We start from the raw sequence: 23,142 nt of genomic DNA, 5'->3' as shown, positions 1-23,142 counted from the left end.
GTCAACCAACCAATCAATCACAGATGCTCTTATGTTTACTTTAATTACCTCGCATAGAGCGTAAACCATGGATATTGTTTCTTGTTGTTTTGTTTGCCCTATCAGCTTGATCTAATTTTATAATGCGCTTCCACATTTGCATATCAGGCCTGCATCCGACTCCCACAGAACTGAATATGATGAGGTGAAAGAAAAGGCAACATTATGTTATTTTAACAGGTTATTATAGTGATGGTTTAGCACATAAGCAGCATCAATGAAGGGCTGAGGGGGGGGGTTCTTTCTCAACAAATGCATAAGAAAACTGTTCAGTGTTTCAAATCAACTTTCCTCTGACAAAGATTGGATAGCATTGACATTAGGAATGGGCGATATTTTACCGTTCACGATATACCGTCCAAAAAATTCCTCACGATAAGAATTTGTCATCTCGCGGTAAAAACGATAAATTCCCTTTGATAAAGTTTTTGTGTAAAAATGATTTATGGTTCTGCGTTAAATCCACAACGTACGGGAAGGAAGGAAGGAAGGAAGGAAGGAAGGAAGGAAGGAAGGAAGGAAGGAAGGAAGGAAGGAAGGAAGGAAGGAAGGGAGAAAAGAAGGAAGGAGAGAGCAGGAGGAAGGAAGGAAGGAAGGAAGGAAGGAAGGAAGGAAGGAAGGAAGGAAGGAAGGAAGGAAGGAAGGAAGGAAGGAAGGAAGGAAGGAAGGAAGGAAGGAAGGAAGGAAAGAAGGAAGGAAGAAAAGGGGAGAAGGGAGAAAACAAGGAAAGGAGGAAGGAAGGGAGAAAAGAGGAAGGGAAGAGGGAAGGAGAGAGCAGGAGGAAAGAAGGTAGGAAGGAAGGAAGGAAGGAAGGAAGGAAGGAAGGAAGGAAGGAAGGAAGGAAGGAAGGAAGGAAGGAAGGAAGGAAATGAGCCTGAAAGAAAGAAAGAAAGAAAGAAAGAAAGAAAGAAAGAAAGAAAGAAAGAAAGAAAGAAAGAAAGAAAGAAAGAAAGAAAGAAAGAAAGAAAGAAAGAAAGAAAAAAGGATAAATTCCCGTTGATGACGATTTGTGTAACAAACATGGCGGATCTGAGAGCGAGATAGATTTATAGTTACAAAGGTGGAGTTGAATTGGTATTTTTTAATCGTTATCGGGATAAATGCCGGAAATTATCGTGATACATTTTTTAGTCCATACCGCCCATCCCTAATTGACATACAGTATTTCTCCTTCCACAGACCACATCATCATTAAATGATACAAAGCATCTAGAGGATTTTCAAAGCATCGAGGTCCAGCCTAAGCTCATCGCCTGCTATCGCTTATCCCTTAGATGGTACGACATCAACAGCCACTGTCAGGATTACGTCAGAAAACCTTGAGATGCATCGCAATAAAGAGCTATAGTCATAAATCCTTCTTACAACTTAACTGTGCCAGACAACTGTTTCAACGGTGTCAAGAGGCAGCATTGACATCTCTGAACTCCGAGGCCCCTGGGACCTGAGGCAGTGGAAACATACTGTGGCCACACTAATCTGTATTTCAGATCTTTTTTGTGGGGAGGAAATGACAAATGGCTGTTATTATTAGACACAAGTCCAAAAATCAACAAGCAAAGGTTAGTTAACACTTCTGGGATGGCAGAATTAGTGTGTAGAAACATCTGGAAATTTTAGAGCAGCATGTGGTGCCTTCAAGGTGACATCTTCCCAAACCACATCCGTGCATTTATCCAGCCAGACGACCGCATTCTGCTCACATTACAAAGTCACTGCTGAAGAACAAGAGGGTGCAGGTACTGGATAAGTGTGCTTGCAATCCTGACCCTTCTCACAAGATAAGTTGTGGAGAACTTTTAAATAAAGAATGCACCAACCATGAGCCTGGAGCACTGCACACCTGATAATGTGTTCTCAGGAAGCGTTGGACAAAATAACAACTAAACTGCTTCATCCCTGGTCATTTTAACTGCCCAAACACCATTTTTAAATGCTGTGAGAAGGAACGACATCATTAGAAAATGATACAAGCTTTGGAAAGTGTTGCAGAATTGAAATATAAACATGAACGTGTATTATCAAATGAAAATAATGTTGACAAAAAAAGGAAAAGAAAAAAATCTTGGCATCAGTTCACACTGTCAGCAAGGGAAAGTGAAAATTAAGGCCACGTTTACACATACAAAAACGGATATTTCCCCCTCTACGTTTTGAAAAATTCCATCGTTTACACAAGATCGTTTTCAAAATCTCTTCATTTACACGAACCCGCATACATACGCTGTTAAGGTGCTATGAGCATCCAAACCTGCAGGGGGCAGTGTAACGAGAAGCGTAAAGTCATGCTAGCCAATCAGAATCCTGGAAAAAAACATCAACAAATGACACGTGTGAAGCCTGATTTATGGTTCTGCGTTAAATCGACGGCGTAGCCTACGGCGTAGGGTACGCGTCGCCGCGTACCCTACGCCGTAGACTCTGCGTTGGTGTAACGCGGAACCATAAATCAGCCTTGACTGCCAGTTACTTCCAAGATGGAACGAGAGTCTTTCGTTTGGAGTGACAGAGAGGTGGAGTTACTTTTAAGTGTGACTTTAGAATATAAAACCGGTAAAATACAAGAAAATATTGACGGTGGCCAAACAAATTGTAAACACAGGTGTCACTCATGACGTTGGTGACGTTTCTGTCTCATAATGTGACGTTCTGATGCCTAAATGTCCGTTTCCCTCCGTTTACAAGCAAACGTGAAAACGGAGTTTTTGAAAATCTCCACTTTGGCCCTAGTTTTCAGAAATGATCGTTTTTGGAGACTTTAAGCCTCATTTTCGTGTAAACGAACGGCCAAAACGCATGAAAACGCCACCGTTTTTGCTACGTGAAAACGGGGCCTAAGTGTCAGAATTAGAATTTTCCATATCATCCTCACTTTCTCTGATTTAGGATTGTTGAACAGAATCATACTGTGATTAGTGACAGTATTTCAGCAGGATCTTTTTTTCACCAGAGCCATGGGTTTGATGTATAGAGTGATTATTAGAAATTAGACGCCATAGCTTTTCCACCAGTGTGACACTGATGATGAAGTTCTTGCCATTAGACCACTTCAGCTCAGACCAGAGGTTTAACTTGCCAGTTGATAATTACCAGAAATCACGAAGACAATAGATAGTCTTCTTGCTTTTAAAGTATATTCATCTCATACATCACATATCCACTCATTTACTATGGTCTCTTTCCTGTCGGAGCACATTTTCAGCCAGTCACATCTCTTACTGTGAGCACTGCTCTTTCTCTCTTCTCTAGTGTTTTCAGCAGATTTGGGAATGATGGCTCACTTCAAGGTCATCATACAGCAAAAATGTGGCTCCTGCATACAAAGGCCATCGTTCATTTTCTGCACATAACCCTGCTAGTCTTCACTTTTGTAAAACCTACCAATCATGTTGATGAAGTGAAGTGAGTAATGTATGACTGGAAAACATCACATCTAACAATTCCTTATGAATAGAAAAAAAACTTTCTATTGATGAGTCAGTGTTAACAGTCGCTGTGTGGCTTGAATTAATTTTCTTTTCTCCTCATAATTTCCTTTTCATTTCCTTTGACAACATAGTTTGACCATTTGTGGTTAGGTTCCAACAGTTTGCACGTAAAACCTACAACTTTGTCCTGAAGTATCTCAGGATTTGATCTGCTTCACAGAACGATCCAGTTGCAGACATTTTTCACACAACCTTCTTTGGAGAGAAGCAAGGTCACCCAAACGAGGGTGATAAAGACACAGAGGACCAATTTGAGGTCTTGCATACTGACAGTTTCATGAGCCAGTCAAGGCAATAAAAGCTAGAGTCATCCACTTAAAAGCTAAAAGAAAAAAAAGAAGAATAAAAAAGCTGCAAAAGAGTAGCTGTTTGAGTACGTGGAGAATATTAACATATGGAAAAAGCATTACACACTCGATTATATTTCCCTTTGCTCTCTTAACCTTCTCACAAAATTGAATTAAAAATATATAAAACTACAGCACAGGCTTAGAAGATATGAGGTTACTGCATGGGGTTTGCAACTCCTTTAAATATACATTTATGGACAGGAGGATTCCGTTTACACTGGTGACATCTGTGCTGTGTTTGAGAGGAAAAAAACTAAAGAACACCAGACATTTTAGTTCAAAAGAGCCCATACTAGGTTGAATTGTAGTGTTTTCTTTAAATGACATGTAGGAGGTTTCATTCTGAAGCATTTTTTCTGTGATATTACCTGACTGTATCTGAACACAACAGCAACAGTAAATGCTGGTCTCATATTAAAAGAAAATATATGAATCAGCTGTGGAAGAGACAGGGTCCTAAAAACAACATCTTATCATTAGAGGTATTGCCAAGGACCTCACGGTACAATACACATCACTACACTTGAGTCACGATACGGTATTGTGTATGTAAATTTTGCAAAATATTGTGATGTTATACATAGTTCACTGAAAACTGTAAAAGGTATTATGCATCTTAAAATCCGAGTTGCACGTACATCAGATTGTAGTGACAATTCATGGGGCAAACTAAGTCAAAACAACGTAATTCAAATTATCCATGCTGTACTATTGTAACTATACAAGCTAAAGTTACAACATATTTGCACATTTTTTATATTATTTACATAATATGAAATTAACATTAACAATATTATTTAAGCGATGTATACAATAAAGTCTTACAGGATTTACAACTCATCTGAAACATGATTTATTATTGGGAAAAAAAAAATCGCTATTAAAATTTTGAATAGCGATATCCAATCGCGATATATTGCCATATCGATATTTTTGCCCACCCCTACTTATCATGAGTGAATGATCAAAGTCTATCAAACCTTCCTGTTAACATTCATGTGCTTCAGAATGTTCAGAATGTGCTTCAGAACTGCACAAGCAGTTTGTAAGAGCCTTTACTGGCTTTTCAAAAATCTCCAACCCAACCTTTCATGTCTTTGAGTTTAGAATAACAGCAACTCCTTAAATGTATACTGTATAGTTACACTGATATCAAATAAATATTCAATTAAATATTGACAAATTTATCTTTCACGTGTCTTTATATTATTAGGGCCCGAGCACTTAAAGTGCGAAGGCCCTATTGTATTTGTAGGAATTGTTCTCGTTTTTATTTTTTCTCGTTTTTCTTCCGACGAAACAAGGGCCTTTTTGCCGCCCTAAACGTGCCCCAAAACTCACCAAATTTTGCACGCAAGTGTAATTTTGGCACAATTTATGAAATTTCTTCGGCCGTTAATGCAACCGTAACGTGCACCCAGGTGTGTTATACATCAAAATGTGCGTCTCGATCCTGCGAAGATTGGGCATTACTTTTCTCAATCAAAAGCGTTACCGTGGCGACGATAGATGCCAAAAAGCGCGCCCCCCCCCCTTCATCTGATTGGTCGATATTTGATAGTTCCTACATCTGCCATAACTTTTGAATGGTTTGACATAAAAACTCGTGGGTGGTGTCATCGGACTTGGTTTTGAGTCCTTGAACATAATTGGTGCAAATTAGCCCCGCCCCTTCTTCTGATTGGTCGATATTTGATAGTTCCAATTTTTCTGCAATAACTTTTGAATGGTTTGACATAAAGAGTCGTGGGTGGTGTCATCGGACTCTGTTTTGAGTCTTTGACCTTTATTGGTGAAAACTGCACGCGCGAGGGCCCGTTCATCGGTGCTTGCAGCTTTAATTATCATTATATTCAGTCTGAACATGTGTGCATGCCGTACCTTCATGCTGGGTGGTGCAGTGCGGGGTGGTGAGGGGGGACATTCTCCCAGAGGGACGTTGGAGATGTTCAGCAGCTCCTGTTTCCTAAAGAGAAGAAGACAAAATTTAATCAAAAATGTCATTTATTGACGTCTGCCGCCACCAAAATACTAACACGGTAAAGCCCCCCCACTGGCGTAGACATAGCAGTTAAATGAAGCCACCAACTCTGCTGCTGCCAACACTGACATGAAAAGAAATGTATTTCAAGAAATGTCCATTGGACGCTGGCTCTGATGATGAGTCAGGCCCCATGGACCCTCAAGCTCAAGATAGCACAAAAACAAAAAAAAAATCATGTTTGAATACACGCATACTTACAACCCAGCATGTAATTTTAATCTCTAGCTGATTTGCCAGTTTATGAAGACAGCGGGGACAGAAAATTTCTCAATATCCCCTCAAGAATCAATGAATAAATTAAATGAAATAAAATGAAATATAAACACGCAAACAATAACTTAATATCCAACAGCACATGGGTCTTTTTTTTTCTTTTAGGTCCCACTCCTGCAGAAAAAAATTAATCTCTTTCTCTTTCTGCTTTGAGCCCCCATAGGTGCAGAGGTGGAGCCCCTCTCCCACTTTCTCCCCCATTACAACTTTCTCAAGTCTTTTAATCATCCGTGCCGACACTTAATTAAACTAACAGTTTAATAATAAGAAGAAAAAGGTAACACAACAGCCCAGAGACACAATTAACAGTGAACAGATCGACTGTGCTGTTCTCGCACATCAACAAAGCAATGATAATATCCCCCAAGCTTTGCTTTAGGTCACTTTTATATCTAGTTGACTCCAATTTAATACTAGAGCCATTAAGTCAACACTCCAAGTGTTTTAACATTTAAAGTATCGCTAATTGAAGGTTTTAAAGTGAGATGGTTTGAACTATGCAGTTAAGTGGCTCTGTGTGCCGATTGTATGGTCCAAGGATTTCCAGGGGTGACAAGGAAACTTAAAGAGGTCATTAGAGACGAGATAAGCTCCTTTTAAGGTTTTTTTTCTTTTCTTTTTTTTTTTATGTATCATAGCTTATTCAGACGCATGAGTGCACATTAATGATCCCAGCGGATAAAGGTTGAGCTGTTACTGAGCGACAGCAGGGGGATTAGCTTTCTTGATTAAAACCTAATTGAAGAAACAACCTCAGCTGTGATGCTTTAAGATGAACACGTCGCACAGCAGATATAAGAGCAAGAGTCTGCAAATGAAAAACAAAGAAAGCTCAACCCACTGGCTGAGCTTTAAAAAGGACAGTGCACTTCAAACCAAGATGACTCTGCACCCACTGAGGCATATTTCTTATTACATGATACCGTCATGCCTTTAGATGTTTTAGATTTGAAAATAATGCGAGGTATGTGTCAATGCCAGTGAAATCATCCACAGTCTCAAGACGGCCAATCTACAGGACTGTCTCAGAAAATTAGAATATTGTGATTTTTTGTAATGCAGTTAAAAAAACAGAAATGTCATACATTCTGGATTCATTACAAATCAACTGAAATATTGCAAGCCTTTTATTATTTTAATATTGCTGATCATGGCTTACAGCTTATGAAAACTCAAATATCCTATCTCAAAAAATTAGAATATTCTGGGAATCTTAATCTTAAACTGTAAGCCATAATCAGCAATATTAAAATAATAAAAGGCTTGCAATATTTCAGTTGATTTGTAATGAATCCAGAATGTATGACATTTTTGTTTTTTTTAATTGCATTACAGAAAATAAAGAACTTTATCACAATATTCTAATTTTCTGAGACAGTCCTGTATTTGCTTTTTTCTTTTGTGCACATGGAAATGTTTATAATTATAAAATGTTGTCATTACACTGAAAAGTGAAAAAAAAACCCACAACTAGACTTCTAATATGTGACAGTGGACTCAGTGGTTGTCGCTACAAAAGGCACTGAAAGCATGGCTCGCCCGCAGCTGAACCCGGGGTGACACATCTGCAGTGGCAAGCTGTAACTGATCATTTCAGATGGAGTGGATGAAAGGAAAGAAGCGAGTTTTAATTGAGTGTGTGTGTAGGAAATTATCAAGCCTCTTCTTTCCTTTCATTAGCTGGAACTAAAAACGCTATCAGCTCTCCATTCTGGTGAAGATGTGTCAAGTGCTTACGAGCGGCAAAGACGCTGAATTGGATGGAGAATAAAATGGTGAAATAGAAAAAAAAACTAAGCAGTGACATATTCCTGCTCCTTTCATTGGCTCAGTTTAATCAACAATGTGCTTCAACACTGACAGTAATGTTCCCTCTGGTTTTATGAGACTCATAGATATCACGTCCGAGGCAGAAAACCACAAAAGCCCCTCCATTAGCCGCACAGGCCGAGCCTGCAGCCAGTTCAATCTATTTATTCCTCAGAGTGGATGACAAACCCACACAGACCAGATTTATTTTTTGCTTTTAAACAATGCACCATTGTGTATGTAAGGTTGCATGCAAGCTCACAGTAACCTACACTGCAGTTTGATGTTTTGAAGGAGAAACATATGGCAAGAAAGGTTGAGACAGTTTTACGAGACTGCAAAAACAAGGTTTTTTGAGAATGCGGTTTCTTATTTTCTTTATTCCCTTCAGACTGCAGGTAGCGCCTGTGGCTTTCCACTACTAGCCTGTGAAAAGGAAAAGCTTGTTCTGGCATTTGTCCCTGGGGCTGATCCGTCCTGGGTGTCTACAGCGACCCTGGCCGGACACAAGAACCACGCCCACCACATCTCTTACCCACTCACACACATCTGCACATGTGTGCCTCTGTAAGAAAAGACGGTGAAAACGATGCTCCTCTCCTTCCTGCCAGGCCTATAATCAGTACTCGAGTTGAGGGGGGATGAGGGGGGATGGCATCCCCGCTGAAATAAAAACGGTCCAAATCATCCCCCCTTTCCATCCCTTATGTCATTTCATCAATGAATGTGGTTTTACTGCTATTTCAACATGTAGAGTCATCACCAGAAAAATAACACCAGAAAAATAACTTATTTGACCATTTTCACCTGTTTCAAGTCAATTTTCACTTGAAATAAGTAGGAAAAATCTGCCAATGGGACAAGATTTATCTTCTCATTACAAGCAATAAAATCTTGTTCCACATGCAGGTTTTTCTACTTATTTTAAGTGAAAATCTACTTGAAAAAGGTGAAAATTGTTGTTTTTTCCAGTGATAAGTCTTGTTTTAAGTGTAATGACATTTTTTTTTACTAAAATGAGACATTTTAACTAGAAATAAGACAAATATTCTTGTTAAGATTTTGAGTTTTTGCAGTGATCCATTTGACTTATCCTGTGAAGGACAGAGTCATATTGATAAGTTCAGAAAACTGTTTTTTATTTTTGTGTTTTGATGTATTTGATGTAAGCCCAGTGGATATTTAAAGCTTACAGAAGGCTGCATTTAACTGCTGCTATGTCATTCCTGCAGTATTTCTGCAGGTGTTTTGGTCAGTGCTATTATTTGTAATATATTATATTATTTGTAATCAGCACAAATGATCTGTCCCCATATGATAAAATCCACCATCCCCCCTGATTTTTTTTTACAACTCGAGTACTGCCTATAATCTATAACCAAACCCTCCTGTCGGACATGTTCTCCTTTCCTTTCATCTAATGAACCTTGATTCTAATAAAACTCAAAGCCACAACGGCAGTCTTGACATGTTTGATAGTTTTGTAATATTTACGTGTTACTTTCAACTCAACATGAGTTTGAACTGCCTGCAGTCACATTAACAGATAGGCAGTTAATGTGGAAAATGACTTCCATAAAATCCTGGAGACTTCATGATTGAATAAACAATAAGCCTGTTAAACTTTCCTGCTACATCGTTCTTCCTTCCCATTATCATCCGCAGCAGATTCTTTTATAACAACTGAGACAATAACAAGCTCTGCTGAATGTTCTCTACAGCCTCTGCTTTCTGTCTGGCACACACACACACACACACACACACACACACACACACACACACACACACACACACACACACACACACACACACACACACACACACACACACACACACACTAGACAAGATTCCAATCAAACCAGGTGAATGGAGGACAACACTTTTTAGTGTAGGAGGTTTTAGTGTTGACAGCTTGGCACAGTACAGTTATTGTATGAAACCTTTGCAGAATAAAAAGTTCATGTGAATCTTTTATTGCGACACCTGCCAGACAAGCTTAAAAATATGACAGTCTATAAAACCACAGTCCACTCGTCAGGATACGCTTATATGAACCTTTGGTAAGAACAAACTGACCTCATGCACCGTCTCATGCTGTCAAATCTGGCATGTTTTGTGGCTTTCTGCAAACATGCTGTGTATGGACCTAGTGGAAACTTTGAGGAGGATACAAAGAAAAGGGAACTATGTCAAATATGATATACAGTAGACTGCCACGAGCGTTCTGTGTCTCTCGTCTGAAAATGAGTTTTATCTGGCTCCCAGCAAGGAAGGAAGGAGGAAAGAACGGATAACATCATCTGGGACAGTTGGAGAGATAATGCAAAAGAATAAAAATACACACAACAGTGAAAAGCAAGTGAGCCATCGCAAAGAAAATGCCTAGTACTGCACTACAGGACGTACTTTGGATAAAATAGCATAATCAGATGGCATAATAATACCGTGACATTACAGTCCATACCCCAACGTTTCCAGGAGATCCAGTACCAACAGGTAGCTGTTATACAGAGACAATGGGAAGAGTTCCACGTTTGCACAGGGTAGGGCTGGGCGATATGGACCAAAAGTCATATCTCGATATTTTCTAGCTGAATGGCGATACTCGATATATATCTCGATATTTTTTCTGTGCCTTAATTGGGGTTTCCCCCAAAGCATTATAGCATAGCATCTCTGTTAGCTTCATTTTTTTCTCAGGCAAACCCTTAAAATAACAGTCAGTTTTAATACAAAGCCTCGTGCCAAATGTCACACAGGTTCCTTTATTAACAGAGGTCTGCACAATATCAAAATGTATAAAACAAATGAAATAAAAATAAACTGCCTGCATATATAGAATAAAAATGCTTCTTGAATAAAATAAAACAAATATCTCTTTCCTGCATAACAATTAAATTAAAATACACTGTAATTAATACAATGTAGACAGTAACAGGCAGACTTTTCCACTGAGGTTGACAGTTGTGCAAATAACAAAACATTTGTGCAAATCTCAAATAAAACATTCAAGTCAATTTGTCACAAAATAAGCTATATCAAAATCATTAAAAAAAAAATGTAAATGTAAATGTGTTTTTTTTTTTTTTAAATCGATATAAACGATATTGTCTCGTACCATATCGCGTTTGAAAATATATCGATATATATTAAAATCTCGATATATCGCCCAGCCCTAGCACAGGGCCAACGTATTTTATCCTACTGAAGAATTTCCGCAGCTTAATCCTCAGACATTACATGACAAAAAAGATAATGTTTTAGAGAAATCAGAAAGGATCAGGATCAGCCTGTGACCTCACATGACCTTGTACCACACAGAGCCATTACACATGTCCCATGTGGGCTCTGACCGGGTTCAAAGTGGGCTACTGGAAATGGGTCACATATGGTTTCAGCATTATGACTCCCAAAGGGGCAGCGAGTGGGTGTTTATGGGGTCTATAAGTGGACTAAATGGGGCCTGGGCTAAGAAGGAGGGAAGTATGTAGTTACAATATAGTCCCGAATAGACCAACATTCAAATACATTCACTGGCTGGGCCGCAACTAAAACCCAGTTAGATCCCATTACGTCCATATGTGCAAACATAGGCAGGACCACCACAGAGCTGGTGGAGAAACCCACTTTGGACCCAAACCTGCAGCCCACTTTTAACCCACATCGGGCCCACATTTACATGCCACCTGAATTTTTACTCAACTCAGACTCGGCATGATGTCACACATCATCCATCCCACTTTCTATTTATGAACCAAGTAGAGCAACATGTTTATATCAAAAGGTGGAGAATAGAAGGATTGTCATTTCTCCACATGCAGCTCTGGCAAACAGGCAATCAAATAACGATTAATTTTTCAAGTGCTCCTGAGCCTGGGATCCTTTTCAAGTGAAACGGCGACTTGTTTGTCTGATCAAACAAGGGCCTCTGAGATTGCTGGATAATGCTTCAGAAAATAAAGGTGCACTTTTTTTACAACTGCCTGGCTTTCTAAAAGATTTCCAAGCATCTCTCTCTCTCTATATATATATATATATAGCTTCTGAAATGGCAGGATTTCTGTCTATCTGAGATTAGATGTGATAAAAGACTCCACAAAGCCCTCCATATACCAGTTATCTTGTCTGGATAAGAAAAAGGCCAAGACACACACCAACACGCACACAAGTAAAGAAAGAAAAAACCCGAGTCCTGAACAGCTTGCTCGCCCTCAAAGGCTTTCTAGGCAAACTTTGGAGCTGGATAACAGCCTAATTCCCTTTAGTAGCTTATTCATGCTGCTTTATTGTTCATACTTTTGGCATTTTGAAACCATAATATCACGCCGCCGTGCTGCATTCAGTCACCGTCCGCTAACACAGATAAAGCGTGTAATCAGAGGTGGGTAGAGTAGCCAAAAATTGTACTCAAGTAAAAGTACTGTTACTTCAGAATAATATGACTCAAGTAGAAGTAAAAAGTAGTCATCCAAATAATTACTTGAGTAAAAGTAAAAAAGTACTTGGTGAAAAAACTACTCAAGTATTGAGTAACTGTTGAGTAACGTCTGATTTATTTTTTTAACAAAAACATTCAAACAGACAAATATAATCATCTTCAGGCAAATTAAATCAATTAAATCAATAAAATTAATAAAAAATAGCTTAAATTAAAATAATCTTAAATTAAATTCAAGTACTTTAATAAATGATAAAATAATAACAGAATAAAAAAATAAATTAAGCACAAGTAGCACAAAATTTCAAGCCTTTGTACTTTTCTTTTTTAACCAGGCAGAACTAGAACAAGCCCATGAACTCCTATAAATATAATGTGTGTGTTTGAGTCTGTGTAAATGTGACAAAACATGCAAAAACAAACATTTTTCCCAAAGAATCACTCAGTGATATCATGAGATTGATGCGGATAAAAGGGATAAAAGAAAAGTAACAGCTCAACGTAGCCTAATGTAGCGGAGTAAGAGTAACAGTTTCTTCTTCACAAATCTACTCAAGTAAAAGTAAAAAGTATAGTGATTCAAAACTACTCCTAAAAGTACAAAATTTCCCAAAACTTACTCAAGTAAATGTAACGGAGTAAATGTAACTCGTTACTACCCAGCTCTGCGTGTAATAAACTGACTGCTGCTAAGTTATATTACTGTGGCACATAGGGAACAGCGAGGGCCATCCTGGAGCCTCGGTGGTTTGAGTGTCTCTCCCAAGAACACAGATGTCACCTCTGAAAATTAGCTTCTCATTAGTTCCTTTGTAAAACGTAGCACACCTTAAGCTCCTTCCACCTTGTGCTCGGATTAAAGGGATGTAAACACGCAGAGGCAAAGACAGATCCCACTCACATTTAGTAGTAATATGTTAGTTTCTTTTGCATATAGTCTCGTGTTTATTTGGCCTGTGCAAATTATAGTTGGTTCAACAGTAATTACATCTACATCTGCTCATCAAGCTTATCTAATGAGGAGACGTGCGTGCATGAGAGGCAGGACGGACACACATAAGAAGACACCGTGCATTTCAGCTCATGTATTGATTACACCCTTGAGATAAGATTTGGATGGAGGGACGACAGGGATAAGCTGGGACACGGAGAGGGGAAGAGTGTGTGGGAAAAGCAGATAAAGAAACGCAGCAAGACCTCTCACACATCCCCGGGCCGACTGACCAATCATCGGACGAGCAGATAAGGTGATAAAAAAATGGAAAAGCAAGATGGAGGGATGATTAAAAACAAGGCGCTGAAATAGAAAAGTCAAGGAGGAGGCGAACTGGTGCTCTCTGCTAGGAATGGGCGATATTTTACCGTTCACAATATACCGTCAAAAAAATTCTCCACGGTAAGAATTTGTCATCTTGTGGTAAAAACGATAAATTCCCGTTGATGACGTTTTTGTGTGAAGCTGATTTATGGTTCTGTGTTAAATCGACAAGGAAGGAAGGAAGGAAGGAAGGAAGGAAGGAAGGAAGGAAGGAAGGAAGGAAGGAAGGAAGGAAGGAAGGAAGGAAGGAAATAAGGAAATAAGGAAATAAGGAGGGGAGGATGGGAGAAAACAAGGAAAGAAAGAAGGAAGGGAGAAAAGAGGAAGGGAAGAAGGAAGGAGAGAGCAGGAGGAAAGAAGGAAGGAAGGGAAAAAAGAAGGAAGGAAGGAAGGAAGGAAGGAAGGAAGGAAGGAAGGAAGGAAGGAAGGAAGGAAGGAAGGAATGAAATGAGCCAGAAAGAAAGAAAGAAAGAGAGAAAGAAAGAAAGAAAGAAAGAAAGAAAGAAAGAAAGAAAGAAAGAAAGAAAGAAAGAAAGAAAGAAAGAAAGAAAGAAAGAAAGAAAGAAAGAAAGAAAGAAAGAAAGAAAGAAAGAAAGAAGGATAAATTCTTGTTGATGACGTTTTTGTGTAACAAAGATGGTGGATCTGAGAGCGAGATAGATTTATAGTTAAAAAGATGGAGTTGAATTGGTATTTTTTTTATTGTAATTTTTATCGTTATCGGGATAAATGCCAGAAATTATCGTGATACATTTTTTAGTCCATACCGCCCATCCCTTCTTCACAAATCTACTCAAGTAAAAGTAAAAAGTATAGTGATTCAAAACTACTCCTAAAAGTACAAAATTTCCCAAAACTTACTCAAGTAAATGTAACGGAGTAAATGTAACTCGTTACTACCCAGCTCTGCGTGTAATAAACTGACTGCTGCTAAGTTATATTACTGTGGCACATAGGGAACAGCGAGGGCCATCCTGGAGCCTCGGTGGTTTGAGTGTCTCTCCCAAGAACACAGATGTCACCTCTGAAAATTAGCTTCTCATTAGTTCCTTTGTAAAACGTAGCACACCTTAAGCTCCTTCCACCTTGTGCTCGGATTAAAGGGATGTAAACACGCAGAGGCAAAGACAGATCCCACTCACATTTAGTAGTAATATGTTAGTTTCTTTTGCATATAGTCTCGTGTTTATTTGGCCTGTGCAAATTATAGTTGGTTCAACAGTAATTACATCTACATCTGCTCATCAAGCTTATCTAATGAGGAGACGTGCGTGCATGAGAGGCAGGACGGACACACAGAAGAAGACACCGTGCATTTCAGCTCATGTATTGATTACACCCTTGAGATAAGATTTGGATGGAGGGACGACAGGGATAAGCTGGGACACGGAGAGGGGAAGAGTGTGTGGGAAAAGCAGATAAAGAAACGCAGCAAGACCTCTCACACATCCCCGGGCCGACTGACCAATCATCGGACGAGCAGATAAGGTGATAAAAAAATGGAAAAGCAAGATGGAGGGATGATTAAAAACAAGGCGCTGAAATAGAAAAGTCAAGGAGGAGGCGAACTGGTGCTCTCTGCTAGGAATGGGCGATATTTTACCGTTCACAATATACCGTCAAAAAAATTCTCCACGGTAAGAATTTGTCATCTTGTGGTAAAAACGATAAATTCCCGTTGATGACGTTTTTGTGTGAAGCTGATTTATGGTTCTGTGTTAAATCGACAAGGAAGGAAGGAAGGAAGGAAGGAAGGAAGGAAGGAAGGAAGGAAGGAAGGAAGGAAGGAAGGAAGGAAGGAAGGAAGGAAATAAGGAAATAAGGAAATAAGGAGGGGAGGATGGGAGAAAACAAGGAAAGAAAGAAGGAAGGGAGAAAAGAGGAAGGGAAGAAGGAAGGAGAGAGCAGGAGGAAAGAAGGAAGGAAGGGAAAAAAGAAGGAAGGAAGGAAGGAAGGAAGGAAGGAAGGAAGGAAGGAAGGAAGGAAGGAAGGAAGGAATGAAATGAGCCAGAAAGAAAGAAAGAAAGAGAGAAAGAAAGAAAGAAAGAAAGAAAGAAAGAAAGAAAGAAAGAAAGAAAGAAAGAAAGAAAGAAAGAAAGAAAGAAAGAAAGAAAGAAAGAAAGAAAGAAGGATAAATTCTTGTTGATGACGTTTTTGTGTAACAAAGATGGTGGATCTGAGAGCGAGATAGATTTATAGTTAAAAAGATGGAGTTGAATTGGTATTTTTTTTATTGTAATTTTTATCGTTATCGGGATAAATGCCAGAAATTATCGTGATACATTTTTTAGTCCATACCGCCCATCCCTACTCTCTGCTATGAGGAGCGTACTGTTCAGCCCTGTTTCCAGCGGGTCCTGAGGAGTCTGTGTGACGGACCAATCAGCTTCACGATCAACCCATGGTTTTACTAATGGAGCAATAACGCAGCAATAACTGAAGAGAGAGAAAAGGAAGAGCTGGGTAGAGATGGAGAGAGGGCAGGGAACATGCTGTACAGTCAGACTGATAATAAAGAATTACATCACACAGCAGAATCCGCTGCAACATCCAGTATTAGACGTGACAGCTACAGCTCTGATAAGCGCTCAGTGAGGTTGATGTTACAGGGAAAAGTGCTGCCTGTTCTCATGATCAAAGTTAGTTCAGTTATGGACAAACCTCACAGAAGGATTAAGAAGTATTTATTGAATGTTGCCCGAGGTTAGCGCTTTGCACTTACAAACATAAATGCAACCCCTGCTACCCAGCCGTGCTGTCACAGCTCTTTTAATGCCCTTTAAGCACCAGATTGAATTATGGCCACTTTGAATTGTTGTCCTTCCTCCACTTCCTCTTTCGGCATCTGTCTCACTTTGTTACAACATCCGTTCCTCATATAGAGTATAAAAGTGGCCACACGAGCCAATCGGCCGTCCAGCAGGAGAATAGAGACTTTCCAGACATGCGCTGATATGCCGAGAGGTCAATAGACCAAAAATCAGGAGGCAAATGCAATCCAAGTCAAGCCGTCTCCTCCGGGAACAACATCAGGCCTCGTCTCCTCGCTTATTGCTATAAATGCTGAGAAATTGAGAGCTGGCAACCTGACAACAACCTGAAACAGGCTCATTACGACAAGCAGCATCCCTCTGGTGGAAAGAGACACTGCTGAATTTATTAAGGAAAAAAAATCAAAAATCCAGCCCCTCGTCCTCTGAGTTGCCACAAACAGCGAGAAGGATGTAAATAACCTTGTCGCTGAGCCGTCTGTTGATAAAGAAGTAAATGGAGTCCATGTTTGTGTGTCTGTGTGTTCAGTACGCAGGACTTTAGGAGCATCTCATTCAGCACAGCCCTTCATGGGTAAATATATACTTTATCATTATAAGTTCAGCTAACATTTAAAGGGATTGTGACATGAAAAACAAATTTTTCTTGATTTTTTGTGTTTTGTTGGGTGTCTTGACATCAATTACACCCAAAAAACAACGAACTTTTAATATTCAGTGTATTGTGTGCTTTCTGGGATTTTCCGCATAACTGTGCAAAAACGGCGCATGTGGTTTGGTGGCGGGTCGTTACGTAACGGCCCGCTAAATCACCGCCCCCTCCACCCAGCTCCCTGTCTCCGCTCCTCTCCAGCGCACCATAAAGGCTGATTTATGGTTCCGTGTTACACCGACGTAGAGCCTACGGCGTAGGGTTACGCGGCGACGCGCACCGTACATTGAACCCTACGGCGTAGGCTCTGCGTCGATTTAACGCGGAACCATAAATCAGGCTTAACACGGAGCTGTTTAGAGCCCCCTCTGTTCTCATCACCGGAGGAAAACTGCTAAGAAGCCACTGACTGGACTTAAGAAAAGGGGACACTGCTGCTTGCATGCCTTTATTTTTATGATTGTTTGCTGTGGACTGTCTGCTTCGCCCTGCTGCTTTTCTGTGCATGCTTCGCCTGTCGCTCCCGGCTTAACTCTCCGACGCCGCTGTTAGTCTAGAAGTCCGGTTCGGTGTGCGCACGGACTTCATCCCCGGGCTGTAGTCGCCCTGTCTGGGCTGTGTGTGTGGGTGTTTGTGGTCGGTGTGCGCGCGTGTATGTGGAGACGCCGGCAGAAGTGTGTAGCAGTTGGGTTGGAGGAGGTTTGGAGGAGGAGCGGAGCAATGATTGACAGGAAAGGGAGAAAAGGAAGCGTTTTTCACGGCGCAAAAAAACACTGTCATAAAAAGCCAGGAATGGAGTATTAGAGTGAAGTTTTTCTTGTTACACCCTTTTAGACACATTTGAGGGATGTTGGCCAAGACTTTTAATAGTGTTAAAAGCATTTTAAAAATGATGTCACAATACCTTTAATAGCACAAACGTTTTTTATATACATATCTGCAAATTGGGAAGAACAGAGACTGTTGAGGAGATGATGTTGAACAAATCAAAGAAGAGATGAAATATAAATCTTATCTGACGTGTGAGCATCTCTTGCCTTTGGTGTACGCCACCCACACGCAGAGACAGACAATCGGAGCATCGACACATCTGAGCTCCTTGAATGTGGGAACCATCTTTGCAGTTTGTGATTTTTGTCTCCTCTTCTCTTGTAACAATTTATGTAATTAATCCAAACCCTTAACTGAGCTGATATTCATGAAATTCTCCCCCCGTGCGAGGGATCCCAGGCCCACCCGAGCAAATGATGTGTATACTTTTAAAACCCACCTGAGGAAAAGCAAGTTAGTTATTCTGTTGAGAGTTTTCCTATTCTAATTACCGATTTTAACTTTTAACTGTTATGTAGCTGAAATGTTCCAGCTAACTGAACTGACTGATGATAAGAGTCTGCAACACATGAGCACACACTGTACTTCTAAAATTGGATTTACGATCTAAACACTGAAGGAAAACATTATAAGCTAGTAAAAGGTTACGTAGTGCCGCTTTCTTATCGCTGAAATGTCAGTGTTGTTCTCTGTCTCGCTGCACAAATGATCAATGATGGACATTTAAATGTCTTTTACCACCCGGCAGTGGAGAGATAATGGCAGATAATCATGCTTTTTTTTCCTTTTCTTTTTCTTTGTCCCAGGTTTTACGTCCTACATTTATTCTCCCTCTATGTGGACAGGCCACCGGAGGTCAGTTGGATGACTACAATTAGTGGACGCATTAACATACAAGCACCTGACGTAAACTGCTCAATGTCAGCCCACTTTGCTGAGAAAAAAAGAAAAAAAAGTCTGTCCATTTCAGTTCGAAGGATGAAAAGACGTCCCAGATATTCTCTTTTGAATTCTGCTCTCGGAACATCGGCCTCGCACAAACACATCTCGTCAGAATTCAAATACGTGTCCCTGGAAAGATGTCCTGCTACAGCTTTTGTTTGTCCAATGTTTTTTTGTTATTTGTTGGGGGAAGTTAAATGAAGTTAAATAAAGGTGTGTTACTTCATGTGGGGGCTATGTCAGGTCCTCATTTAGGCAAAGTAAGTGAAGTGTGACTTCCTTTACACTGTTATATATGATAGCTACTAATTGCTTGTAAGATGTACATACAGGACTGTCTCAGAAAATTAGAATATTGTGATGAAGTTCTTTATTTTCTGTAATGCAATTAAAAAAACAAAAATGTCATACATTCTGGATTCATTACAAATCAACTGAAATATTGCAAGCCTTTTATTATTTTAATATTGCTGATTATGGCTTACAGTTTAAGATTAAGATTGCCAGAATATTCTAATTTTTTGAGATAGGATATTTGAGTTTTCTTAAGCTGTAAGCCATGATTAGCAATATTAAAATAATAAAAGGCTTGCAATATTTCAGTTGATTTGTAATGAATCCAGAATGTATGACATTTTTGCATTACAGAAAATAAAGGACTTTATCACAATATTCTAATTTTCTGAGACAGTCCTGTAGACTGGGTTATATAGTCCTGAATGATGCAGGTAATGTTCACTCAGATTTTTTTAACTGCTCGAGCAGTAAAATGACATGAAATGTCCATCCATCCATCCATCCATTTTCTGTACCCGCTTTATCCTTTGCAGGGTCACGGGGGTCTGCTGGAGCCTAGCAGCCAATTTCACCCTGGACAGGTCTCCAGTCCGTCACAGGGCGACATGAAATGTGTGATTTTTAAATCAAGAGCAGGGCCGCTGTCACACCTGGACTTCAACCCAGTACAGATCTGATTCTTGCAGCACGACCTCTAAAAAATCACTAACATTTCCTCTTACTTCGTCATGAACGTAATATGGCAGTCATCACAGGCATGCGTTGCTGAGATCTTGGTTGTGATGGAAACACAACAAGCATGTTTGTATCTATAAAGCCGCTGGCATCACAATCCCACCCAACCTCCACTTGGAGCCGTTGCTCCATCACACAGCCATCACTGAAAGGTTTTCTCCCTCTGTTCATCCTTCTTTTAACCGTTATTTGCTCATGTCTTTGTCAGCTTCCGCTGCACGACAACTTTAAAATGAAACCATAAAAGCCCAATACAGAGCAAAAAAAGCTGAACCGAACTTTGGGGATGTCCGCCCACATCAGCAGAGAAACAATGATATTCAATGAAGAGTTTTTTTTGTGAATTTACAGCGATACTGGTTCAGTTAAGATTAGGTTTGACTCAGGTTTAGTCTTTGCCTGGGTTGATAACACTTTTTTTTGTGGTAACAAACTCAGATGACAGATTTATGGCCATTTTATACCAAAATGTCATCACAGAAACTAAGCCTAACAAAGTTAACACTTAGATCTTGACCTGATGATCAGCTTGAGCATTAGCAGTTACACATCTTTTTCTTTCCAGCCCGATCCAAACAAGGAAACTGGAGCAGTGATGGAGAATCAATGTTCTGAACGTTGAATGATGAGTTTAACGCCTGTTTGGGACAACTACGTTACTCTACTCAGTAAAAGTTTTCTTTTCTCTGGCTTTCTCTTGTTTTGTTTGGTTTTGGCACCAGGTTTGGTACCACAGCTTCACAATAAATCTACATTAACATGTATTACCATGTGAAACCAATAATCGGGTTAATGTGCCATGGTTTGTCTATGCTGCTGCTGGATTTTTAAACCATTTACTCTTGTGTAGTTCTAACTTGTTATTGTGTGTTTTTATGTGCTTTGTATGCATTTCTCCTGACAGCGCAACACATAAAGGTACCTGTGACATACAACCTATGAGACCAGGCACACACTTTGTCCCTCAGTGGGTCTGCATCAGATATTGATTCAAAACGTTTGATTAAAGCAAGGAGAGTTTGTTTCTTTTGGCCTCTGGCTGTGTGCTGCATTGCAGTGGAAAGCCTACATGCCTGGCATTTACACCTTCTCAATCATATCCAGGCAAATGCCAGAAATCCTGTCAAATCCAATTCATTTTCTGGCATCTCCTACCTCATATCGTTCCTCATGTCTCCCCCTCCCTCACTGACTTGAGTATGAAGAAGAAAAAAAATACACCGTTAAGCATCTGTCAGATGACACTGAATATGTCTTTTCCCAACGAGATCCACAACGTCACATTGGTTGATAACTGCAGCCAACAGAAAGGGCACGAGGGAAAGGACGGAGATATGGAGGCAGACTGGCAGAGGAGCAGAATGAATGGACAACAGACTGATTGTTGAAAGGGAGAAGGCCACAGGTGAGGTGTGGGGAGAAAGAATAAATGAATCTGGGACTATAAATAGCGCTCTTGATCCCTTGTGCAGCGCTGGGTAAATAGGGCTGTCTTGGGCGGGTCTCTGGACACTTGTTAGAGACAATACTGTGTCATCTACTACAATACGCCACAGATGGGGGTCATGCCCACAATTAATTGTACAAACGAAAAGTACGATGAAAGGTTTGCATATTCCTGTGTGTGTGACCTTATTCTTTCTCAGCTGGTAAACGTGGGGAGGATAGACATGCTCAGGAGGAACAGGAGGGAGTCTAAAAAGATGGAATGGGTGGAGAAGGAAAAACAGGGGAAGAAAGAGGAATGGAAACGTATGAGTCAGTGAATAAAAGTGGTTGTTAAACGGTGGGAGGAGGGTCTGACAACGTGAGGAGGGTGGAGAGAACAAGAGAGAGGAAAAACTGTGTAAGGTGGTCAAGAAAAGCAGCATCATAGACTGCACTTTAAAACATGAAGCGCAGCTCATCTCTCTCGTGATGTTTTCTGTCCATAAAATCCCCTTTAATGTAGATGAAATATAATTTTTAAAAGTTTACCTGAAAAAGTCTCACGTGTTTTTCTCTCTGCTGTAAAAGTATGGGCTCAAATTAATGCCATAAGTATTTTGTATCTGTAAATAAACTTTGTACTTGTAGAAATATTTTGTGCGTGTGCAAAAACTATTTGTACTTGCAAAAAATATTTGTACTTGTAGAAATATTTTGTGCGTGTGAAAAAAATATTTGTACTTGTAGAAATATTTTGTGCATGTGCAAAAAGTAGTTGTACTTGCAAAACATATTTGTACTTCTAGATACAAAGCTACAAACTTTTTTTACAAAGCTACAAACTTTTTTTGGCATTAATTTGAGCCCATATAAAAGTTGCATTTCAATAAATCTAATTTCTTATTTTCTTTTAAAAAGGGGCCTATAAAAGTTTAAACGCTACCTTTTGTAGTTTGCGTGGGGTTTGGGAATAATTGCCTTAAGTAAACACGAATGTTAGCATATCCATCTAATAAGATTCATTTTTGACCCACCCTGCTAGCACTTCATTAGCAAATCAAACCTAACGGTCTGAAGGATTTTACACAGAACTCACACGATACAAAAAGTTTTCTCAAGTGAACAAAAAAACTAAGGAGAATGTTAAAACTACTAAAACTATGGAAATGCTGTCAATCACAAATCACAAATGACTTAAAGTATTGGGATTAAACAGCTGAGTCACCTAGAAAACAACATTTCTTACTGTATGGATGTTTCTGTTGGATAACTGCCAACATCCTGACCTGCAGTCCTCCCTTCTGACAGTGTTTGCTGTTCACATCTGTATATAGCCTTCCCTGTAGTACACCAACTAATCATGTATCAGCTAGTTCTCCTGCTCACAGATAATCAATACTAATAAATCTTGTCTTTTGTACCTTTGACAATATATCTGTTTATCTCCTCTCTCTGTTCTTCATTCTCTCTTTTCCTGCTCTGCCCAGTCTGGGCTCCGGCAGGAGGGCCCCCCCTTATGATCCAGGTTCTGGTCCAGGTTTCTTAATCCTAAAGGGGAGTTTTTACCTGCCATTGTTTATGTGATAATGCATATCAAGATTGGGCTCTAAGGCCCCGTTTACACGGGGCAAAAACGGAGGCGTTTTGATGCGTTTTGGACGTTTGTTTACACGAAAACGGAGCTCAAAGCCCCCAAAAACGATCATTTCTGAAAACTCCGGCCAAAG

At 39.8% G+C, this 23,142-nt stretch overlaps 1 protein-coding gene across 4 annotated transcripts in view; it reads right to left on the bottom strand.

Moving 5' to 3' along the window:
- Window positions 1-23,142, bottom strand: part of LOC133441533 (rap1 GTPase-activating protein 2-like) — a 257,100-nt gene that overhangs the window by 39,582 nt on the left and 194,376 nt on the right. For all 4 annotated transcript variants that reach the window (XM_061718933.1, XM_061718934.1, XM_061718931.1 and 1 more), the window contains one exon: window positions 5,759-5,843. In XM_061718933.1, coding sequence (XP_061574917.1) covers window positions 5,759-5,843 — 85 coding nt within the window. The remainder of the gene's footprint in view (window positions 1-5,758; window positions 5,844-23,142) is intronic.

Source organism: Cololabis saira, chromosome 4, assembly GCF_033807715.1.
Source record: "Cololabis saira isolate AMF1-May2022 chromosome 4, fColSai1.1, whole genome shotgun sequence".
Lineage (NCBI taxonomy): Eukaryota > Metazoa > Chordata > Actinopteri > Beloniformes > Belonidae > Cololabis > Cololabis saira.
The sequence above is the reverse complement of the archived record's forward strand: the minus strand, read 5'-3'. Positions and strand labels throughout refer to the sequence as shown.